Raw genomic sequence first — 9,633 nt, 5'->3', positions numbered from 1 at the left:
GACTGTCTTACACATCTGTGCACTGACAATAGCATGAAACAAGCAGCTGTTAGTCACTGGACTAGTCTAGGAGATCTGACACAACCGGCAGATGATGATTAGTCTGTGCTGATTTATTTTGCTCCTAAAGAGGACCTATCTCCACAGAGATTGCTCTTTTTTTACTTAGTCTGACTGTGGGAAGAAACACGTGACCTTGCAACAAATGTATTGATTCCACATAAACACCTTGGCCTCAGTTCTTTTTCACAAGTTGAACTTTATTTTTTAGATTCCTTCCACTGTTCACATTTTTTTTCTTGTGACAGAAGTGTGACAAAAATTATGAATTGAAATGTTTTACATGGATGTGGTCTTACAGTGTTGCTCTATTTAACAAATTAAGCTTTGAATCTTAGGAAATTCTTTTCTCTAATGCAAGCTGCAGTGAGCATTCAGTTATCAGAATAGTTAAGGTACAACCACCGAGAGCACTAGTTCTAAATAAAGAAATGGAAAAAGCAAACAGTTTACAGTATTAGAAAACAGACGTTCAACTAATCTGAATAAAAATCCATTGAAGAATGTTGCCATAGATAATAGGAAAGAATGAAGAAACACGCTTCACCAGAAACACAGTTCTTCAAGTATACACAACACAGCATTTTAATACACAGCAACCTGCCTTAGCTATGACAAAAGTAAGGATCTGTTACAATTCTAACAAAAATATAGCTTATATACATTTCTCTGCACATACATTTTATGAATGTTTCCTTTTGTTTCAGAACTTGGTACAAAACATACAAAAAAGGTTGGCACATTTTGTAAGCTACCTGCAGTAAACAGCATTGTCACTATGTTACCACAGGAGTCTCAATGCTGTTTGCCTTTTTTTTTTTTTCTTTATCCAGTTTGATTCTTAATACAGCGTAGGGGGAGTGGACTGCTTCTTCAACTGCAGCCACAGCTTTGACAGTCTTGCCTGAAGCCTGGAGTGCACAGTGTTAAAAATCAGCAGTTCTGCTCGTATTTATTAACTGAATAATCCGAGAATAATCTAAAATTTGAACTCATGTTCTGCCTGTGATTAAAATGAGATGTACAAAAATATGCATTTGTGCTTTGAAAGCCTTAGCATAAATTTAATATCTTAAAACTAATGAAAAACTATGTTTGATTTCTAACTTATTTACATATTTTGAAGTACTTTTTACATCACAAAACAAAACATCATTTTATTAGGAGGATAAAGCAGTAAAAATTGTAATGCTGTTATAAATTATAACCTGGAAATTTTTTTAAAAAGCAACAGGTTCATCCTAGAAGTAAGTAGCACAATATTGAACATATCATAAAATTCAGATCAGTTTAATAAAAGTGATGACCATGCATACAAACTCCACTTTATAAAAAAAGGATGGTGATCAAGTGCCACAATAGTTTTCATGTAAAATGTGATGAAATCTTGCATGATAATGTCTGTAAGATGGCAGAGAACCATGGGGATGGTACCAGCTATACAGAACATGCTTATTTTCCTTCATTATATGATCAGTTTTAGGGGACGTTGACTCCTACCAAGATTTTATATGGAAAAGAAAGAACAGGTGGTGCTCTGAGAGAGAATCTCTGTAATAATAATAAGGTTGATTTAAAAGGTGCCAGCTTTGGGTTTTTTACTATATCCGTTTATTGAGGTTTTATTGTTCTACTGTGCATGTTCTTTTTAGAAGTATGGTTCAGAGAGCTGAAGAACATTGATAGAATTGGAACAAATTTATATGAGATAAGTGGGAAATTTTTATGCTTATTTGTCAGGCTGTTCTCACTCTCCTGGTGACTACATTACCCCTCTGTCTGAGAAATAGTTGTGTGAAGTGTTAGTGAATACAGTTGTATCAACTACAAGATTCAACAAGTGCATATTCAGTATTAGAAATTAGTTTCAGAAGTACATTTGCTGCCACAAAATATTATTTCCAAAGAGCACTTAGTCATCTGTGGATTATATAGCCTCATTGAAAAACATTTTTCTGTAGAATTCAGAGAAGCTTAAAAATTATGCGTGAAATATTTCCTTCTTGTTATGTAGTCTTAATCCACTGGAAAGGTAATATCATCCCCTTTGTAGCCAAGAGTCCGCAAGTGATTCACAGTGAAACTGGTAGAGCAAGAGGTCTTTTTTTTGATTTTGTGTCAGTTGTTGTTTTCTGATGGAAGCCTCAGACTCTTGCACTTTAAATCATCCAGCGTTTTCCAGTGTTTATAGTTATTAGCCAAGTGTTGCATCAAAACAGGGAGATGTGCAAATGCTGAAAGAACAGGAGAAACAGTTGTACTATGTATACAGAATGGGCAGAAGAACAGCCTGACCTCGTCTGAAATTGGCATTCTCCTACTTCTTTTGTTCCTTCAGCTCCTTAAACTAATACTAAAAGGGGAAAGATTTTTTTAGTGTGTTTCTCTTTCAAGAAAATCCCTTTCTTAATGCAGGATGACTTTATTAAATTATGCTAACAGGCAACCACATTGGTCTTAGTTTCTGCTGCTCAGAAGAAATACATTGCTAAAGAAAAAAAAAAGTAGATGAGAAAAAGCTTATTTTTAAGCCATTACTCTTCCTCTACATAGATTGCCTGGTAAGTGCTCAACTTTATAAAGCATGTGTTTTGTGCAGTGAAACAGGCTTCAGCAGTATCACTGCACAATATCCTGTGCTGTACTGCTTATGTACAGGTACCGACCCTCAAAAAAGTGGACTCAAGGCCAGTTTGAGATGAGTCATTTTAGTCTGTAGGAATATCTGCTTCAGAGCAAGGAAGAAGAAGTAAGCAGAAGTACTTACCATCCCATGCATCAAACATATCTGTTATAAAATAATCAATGAAGGAAATCTGAGACTTGGGGATGCTGCAGGTGTTTCTGTCAAATACTGGCATTACAACAGGCAGACCCTGTCTCTTCTCTTCATCAGTCTAAGAAGACAAAACTCCAGTTAGCCACTAAAGCTTTGCTGACTTCCATGCTGGAGTAGCAAAGCTCAGGGGATTAGATGAATTGCAGTAGGAGATTTGACACAAACCTTAGAACCCCTGAGGTGAACTGCCTCAGTTTCATGTGTGTTATTTCATCTGGAACAGGGACTGAAATCAACATCCCTTCCCTTTCACAAGTACTCTTATTTTTGTAGTTCTGTGATTGCACTTAGCTCCAGCAAGACAGAATGCTCTAATCAGGTGATTAGAGTACACCAGCTAAAAAATGGTTGCGGAGTCCTTTAGCAGAGGACTGGTCTCTCCATTTTTCCACATCTCTACTGGCTGTTTCAAAACCATTTGTCTTTTAAGTAAGAAGAGGCTGTTGCTGAGGCTACTTTCTCTGCTGGTATCAAGTTATAAGATGAATGGAAGTAAAGGTATGCCCTTTAACTCTGTGTCCGCAACTGAAACAGGGGTGGTTTTGTTGCTCTTAGTATGGTGGAGGATCAAATCACCTCGGCTGTTTCTTAGAACTAAATTACAAACCAAAAAGAAGTCCCATTTTAAGCTGTATGGGCAGCACCTATGCTGGAATTAGCAGCAGAGCAGTCTTCAAAATTAGCAGATGAGGTGAATGAACAGCAGAACAGTTCTGAGCACCTCACATTGCTGCATGTAGGCTAGTGCCTAAGCTGGGCAATTTAAAGCTAGCTTATGACACCTTGACTGCTAGGGAGATGCAGCCTAAATGATCCTTGATCTTACTTAGGACATAACAGAATTTATTCACTGTGATTAAAATGAAATTCAGACATGTCTTTTAGTAATAACTATCAAATGTGTGATCTGAATTTGGGTGGTAGGCATGCCCACTTTTCTGTCTTTCCACTCATAGCTGCTGATTTCTGTACCATTAGTGGCAAAAAAAAGCTAAGATTTTTATCAGTTGTTCAAATAAAGAACTAAAAGAGTATTTCACTTTTAGGAAGCTGGTACATTTCTGTCAGAAAAAAATGAATGTGAAGAAGTGAACTTGAGCTTTCAGTTCTGTCTGGAGAGATCCCATGCCATAAGTATTTACACTGGCCATGTGCCTCTACTACTCATCTGCCTGCACTGACAATAGTTTGGGTCCTACCTTAGAAGAGAAAGGGCCATCCTAGTGGTTCAGCTGAGGGCTGCATCAGACATGCTTCTTCATGCTTCTTCATTGGGACTAGAAACTAGAATGGTGACGGTCTTGAATTTCAGCCAATTAAATTGACTAAGACTAATCAAATCATTTTGTTTTGGCCAGATGAAGAAAGTTGAAAATGTAAAACTTCCTTTTCACCATTCTGTACAATGAGCTTCATGGTGAGCAAACTAGCTAACTGCCTGGCGTGAATTCTTCTGCATGAAACTGATGGGCCAGTTCTGGCTGGGAATGAAAAAAAACACGTCTGGACTCTGGTCACACCAAGCAGACCCTGTGTGGAACAGCAGACCAGCAGCTGATGTGCATTTTCTTACATAATATAATGGTCAAATCATAAAAGTATACGTACCTGTGCGAAATACTCCTCTGAAATCCTCCCTGCCCATTCAATACATAGCTCTAGAGGGCGACATGGATTTGCTACATCTGCACATTTAATCATCATGCGCTTGATCAGTGTCTGGTTGTCTGGAAAATTCTTTATATTGGCTGTACATTCAGTGTCGCTGCCTTCACTCTGTAAAGCAGAGATGATTACAGTGACCAGGGGCCACATCCCCTGCTGGCAGGAGTGAGGGTGTTGTTATCAGCTCTACTGCACTTGGGGAAGTAAGCAGGCACCCAGTCTGCCGCCTTCTGATGTCATACAGAGCACCAGGAATTTGGAGAAGAAAGTGATGTCTGAGAACTACAGCCTTACTAAGTAACTAATTGTAACCCCCGTACATATTACAGTTGTGAAGATTCTGAGAATTAATAGCTAAGTTTTTAAAATAAATAAAATAAAGAGCTATAGGCTCTTTATCAGGTAGGAGGTCATTTTCTCTGCATCCCAGACTTGTCCTCTTGGAAGAGGACCATGATATAGCAGATGCATCCACCAACTGCTAGCTCATAAATGATCCTCAGTGCTGAGTGTTTAAATCTGAGGGTGACGATTTTAGGGGACTGCTTCACTTAGGGCAGTTTCTGGAGTTAGATTTTCATTCCTAAATGAGAAAACTGAGGCAGGCACAGGGAGCTGAACTGACTTGCACAACTGACATTACTTTTATATACAGAAAAGCAGAGCTCTGACATTCAGTTCCAGAACATTTACACATAAAACTGCCTTCTTTATGCCAGACTTTGAACCCTCAGCCTGGAATCATCTCTGGTTTTAGTTATGAGCAAGGGTGCAGTCTTAGGTAATCTACGAGATTAACAGTAAGAAAACACAGGGGCAGCAGACTGACTGCAGAAAGTCTCTACTTGGTAGACAGTAAAATATCAAACTGCTTACTGACTGCTCTGGAGGGCATGTGGAGGTGACAAGGTAGTTGTTATAAGTCCACTGTGGCATCATATTCTGAGTCTTAAATAGTTTAGAAGGGCACAGGTATGTTATGCTCCTTGTGGAGTAATAAAAAGCCTACACCTCAGCTCATCATGGCATTAACACTGTTCTCAAAATATTTGTGTGATTATGTTCTCCCTTCACTGCTAAATTCAACTCCTGAGTAAAAAACTGAACATAAGTACTTTCTACCACAGCAACTAAATTAATGTCGCTGTGGTTTATGGAGAGATATTTTGCAGTGACTTTTGCCAGTTCAGGCACTAATCTTCTAACTTTATGTTTAGCAGTTAATTCTTTTTCAGCATGGATAGCCCAGCAAAGACCTGCCAAATTAACCCTCCACCTTAACTGCTGTTCAAGACAAAAATAGAAAGAGCCACTGTTAACAGTAAAGAACAACTTAATACTGGGGGAAAACAACCAGTCTGTGGTACAAGTGGTTCTGTGCTGCACTTTTATTGTGAGGTAAGTTCAGCAGCATTTGTGATTTCCAGCTCAAACTGTTGGGAGAGTGGAGCTCAGCAGTTCCTAGAAGTAGTTCAGTTCAACTGACATAATGCTGTCTCAAAAGTCATAAACCCTACCAGTCCTGACTGATTTCTGTACCCTTGACATCCTGCAGTGCAAAAAGTCCAGTTACAGATAACTACCAGAAGCGACTTCTATTTATTTTTAGTATCGTTGACTTTCAATTTTGTCTGTTTTTTTTTCAGTATTTCCAACAAAGCACTATTTTCACTAAGGTGGGCTAAGGTAGTCTTTCCTCAGGTAACACTGCTCTGGAGAACCCTGTCAGGCCCTGAATGCTCAGCCTTGAAAGGCAACAAAAGAAGGTAAGAGGGGCATGGGAAACTCAGAGGCAGTTTATGAAACATACCCTGGCTGGAGCATTAGGGTGTGTAACTGATAGGAATAAAGGCCTGGCCATCTCTTGGTACAGTCAGGAGTGGAGAGGTCTCAGGAAGGTATTCTTCAGGCCTCGAAGGCTCTAGATTACACAGACCCAAAACCATCAAGGTAGGTTCCTCAGTTACATCCCTAGGCTCAGGCAAATCCCACTGTTTGGAGACAGGACCATAGGCACAAGTGCCTACCTGGCTTCATGCACAGAATTTTCCATGTAAAACAACACCCACCTGCATATTTTCTGAATACAAGATAGCTTTGAAGACAAAGCTTATAAATGAAATGTTTAAATGAGCTAAGGACAGAGCCAGACATAGAAAACAAGAAAATGAAAGTATTTGTTTAAACTTTGATGTGTGAGGTCACAAATCCGGTTGTGTCATTTTGGGCATTACCACAATGCAAATTAATCAAGGTGAATGAAAATGATACTTTAAGTTGTCTTGGAAGAACCTAACTGAAATGCCTGATGAAGTCCCCCAAGCACTTACGTGTGGGCTGGTCTCCTCAGGTGCCATAGGCTTGTTGATACTGTTCACAAATTTGTTCACATGCTCAAAGTGCTTCGTCATCTCTGTTGCCAAAACCATATCGATAATGGCCTGGCGCAGTGTCCGATAGCGATTTCTAGGAAAGAAAAAGAGTTCCTGCTCACAAGCCTGCCAGACAGAGCTCTGTCCTTTCCTCATACCTGCCTAGGCAGTGCTGCAAAATGCTGCTCAAGGGCTCACCATGTGAGCTGGCACCTTCAGAGACAGGAACAGTTTAGGGATAGAGGAATGGACTAGATCGTTCCTCTCTGGGTTCCTCCAGCTCTGTTATTTTTACCTGATGAAAATCAATCCCCTGAGGTTAGTAAAAATTTACAGCTCAGTTTCATAATGCTGTAACACTAAGACAAGTTGTCCAGGAATGGCACCAACACATCCATGTGACTGTATGCTAGCTTGGAACTCAAAGCTCAGGTTTTTCAAAAACAATGCTGTTTGGGGTCAGGCTGTTTCCCTTTCAGATCTGTTTCCCTCTCACCTTGCCCCTGCAAAAGCCAGGCTCACGCGATGGAATTCCCAGGCTATAGCATGCCACAGGGAGCCTCCAGATCTCCCAGAACTTCATGTTGGTCTGCTACTACCCATTCTGCCCCATGTGAATGCAGTAGTGCTTGGAAGCATAGGACCTTGTGCAGACACAGCATGCAGCATCTAGCTGCTGGGGTGGAAAAATATACCACAGAAAAGTAATTTCTAGGCTTCTGCAACCAAAAGGCCGTGGGCCAAAATGCAGTCTTGAGGTTGTCAACTGGACCATGTTAATGTAATCCATAAAAGATTATTGAACATCTCTATAAGATTCCAAAAATTACAAATTGGAAGGGGCGGTGAAGGGGAAAATGAAAGCTTTTTTTAAAAATCATGTCTACATGGGATTCTGGAAGAGGTTAAATATTAATATCTGTATTTAAACTGTATATTCTTGTTTAGAATGTAGGCTCTCAATCTGCCCCAAACTAAAACTGCCAAACAAGCAATCCACACACAGGCACTCCTCTTCGCCAGAAGACGCACCTATCAATATTCTTGAAAATGTTGCATTTGCTGTCTTTAGTTGTAAGCTGAAACGCCAGTGCTGTGTGATGACTCTCTAATACAGCTGTATCATTGTAAAGGACAGCTAATTCACTGCCTGCATTGCACAGGAAAGAGTTGGTCCGTCCAGGGTGGTCTACATCATGAATGGTGGCAGCTATTAATGCAGCTACCTCATCTAAATGGTCCAGACTTCCCTACAGGAAGAGAGAAAAATTATGATGTGGCACAAAAATTACGGTAAATATTTTCTGATCATTTCTAGGTACCCTTGATTATGCAAACATAAGCTTCAGTGTAAGGATCCTACCTCCTTGCAATCATTTTCCACTCAGTCTGCCCACAGATTAACTACTACAAAACTCTCACTCCCACCCCTACCCATATACTCTTTTCTTTAAAGAAGCTTTTTACTATGCTGTCACCTAAGCAATACCTTGGCATAAAATTCTCTAATGGATAGATCATCTGGATCTGTCACACACATCTGTGTGTGCTTGCCTGAATGCATCTGTACTGTCTCTGCCTCTACACACCTTTTATCTTAGTGGGACAGACTGTTTCAGTTGGAAGTGACCTACAACGATCATTAGCCCAACTGCCTGACCACTTTGGGGCTGACCAAAAGTTAAAGCATGTTGTTGCCCAAATGCCCTTAAACACTAACAGGATCAGGGCATCAACCACCTTTCTATGAAGCCTGTGACCACTCAGTAAAGAAATGCTTACTAATGTCCAATCTGAACCTCCCCTGGCACAGCTTTGAACCATTCCCACTCATCCTATCATTGGGTACCAGGGAGAATAGCTCACACTTCCCTCTCCAAAGCTTTTGCAAAACTTTATTAAGAGCTGTTACTAACCAAGACAGAGAAAAGAGCCAGGTTCCCTCCCCACCCTCATTATTGCTACTTAAAAAAATTAATTTGTATAAACAGACTTCAGAGAAACTGTATGGGTTTGCTGGCTTCACAGGAAGACTTCAAGGGCAGAGAGAGTTTATGAAGCCAGGACAATTATTTAAACATGTGACTTTTGGATGACACACATAAAATGGTAAACACACTGAAACCCTAGCCCAGAGGACTCCTAGGTGAGGGTTCTACCTTAACTCTCTCCTTGCCAAGGAAGAAGGCGGTAGCATGCAGGACATCTGCTGCGTGTGTGGAGTTGTGGTAGGAGTTGGAGGAATGGTAGTTGGCTTCAATGACCTGCAGCCATGCCCGCAGCGTTACTTCTGAGCAGTTTAAAAACTCAGAGACCCCAAACCGGGCAAAAACTTTTAAGCCCAAATACACTAATGGCCTGAAAAACAATAGAAGAAAAAAGCACTGTTGTAAAATAGGAACTTGTGTTGTTCTAAAAGCAATATATTTGATGAAGAAAACAACAAGACCTTAAAAAGGGTGGGGAATGTTAAACATTTTTAAATTGCACATCTATAGCCTCTCAAAAGCCTGGCCAAGGTTACAAATTATTGTATCTACCATCCTTTTAGACATTATTTTAATATGTTTTGTGGAAATGGTGCAGTTCCATTAGAGTTTGAACAATTCCTGTGGCTTCAGAAAAAACATCTTAAAAGCCCAAGTCTTTTGTGGTTTTTAGTATCTGTCAATCAAAAAAAAAACACATTTATTTTTT

The 9,633-nt window shown here is 39.9% G+C and overlaps 1 protein-coding gene across 1 annotated transcript in view; it reads right to left on the bottom strand.

The window, feature by feature from the left end:
• Positions 1-2,143: 2,143 nt before the first annotated feature.
• The window catches only part of PDE8B (phosphodiesterase 8B), a 70,636-nt gene continuing 63,146 nt past the window's right edge, over positions 2,144-9,633 (bottom strand). Inside the window, exons 17-22 of the mRNA XM_051788098.1 lie at positions 9,096-9,294; positions 7,969-8,186; positions 6,895-7,030; positions 4,508-4,675; positions 2,828-2,957; positions 2,144-2,294 (exon numbers count right to left, since the gene is read on the bottom strand). Of these exons, the coding sequence (XP_051644058.1) occupies positions 2,179-2,294; positions 2,828-2,957; positions 4,508-4,675; positions 6,895-7,030; positions 7,969-8,186; positions 9,096-9,294 (967 nt within the window). The 3' untranslated portion in view covers positions 2,144-2,178. The remainder of the gene's footprint in view (positions 2,295-2,827; positions 2,958-4,507; positions 4,676-6,894; positions 7,031-7,968; positions 8,187-9,095; positions 9,295-9,633) is intronic.

This window comes from Manacus candei, unplaced genomic scaffold (assembly GCF_025592945.1).
Source record: "Manacus candei isolate 608988 ecotype Guabito, Panama unplaced genomic scaffold, ASM2559294v1 h1tg000024l, whole genome shotgun sequence".
Lineage (NCBI taxonomy): Eukaryota > Metazoa > Chordata > Aves > Passeriformes > Pipridae > Manacus > Manacus candei.
Note: the sequence above shows the minus strand (reverse complement) of the source record. Positions and strands in the feature narration are given on the sequence as shown.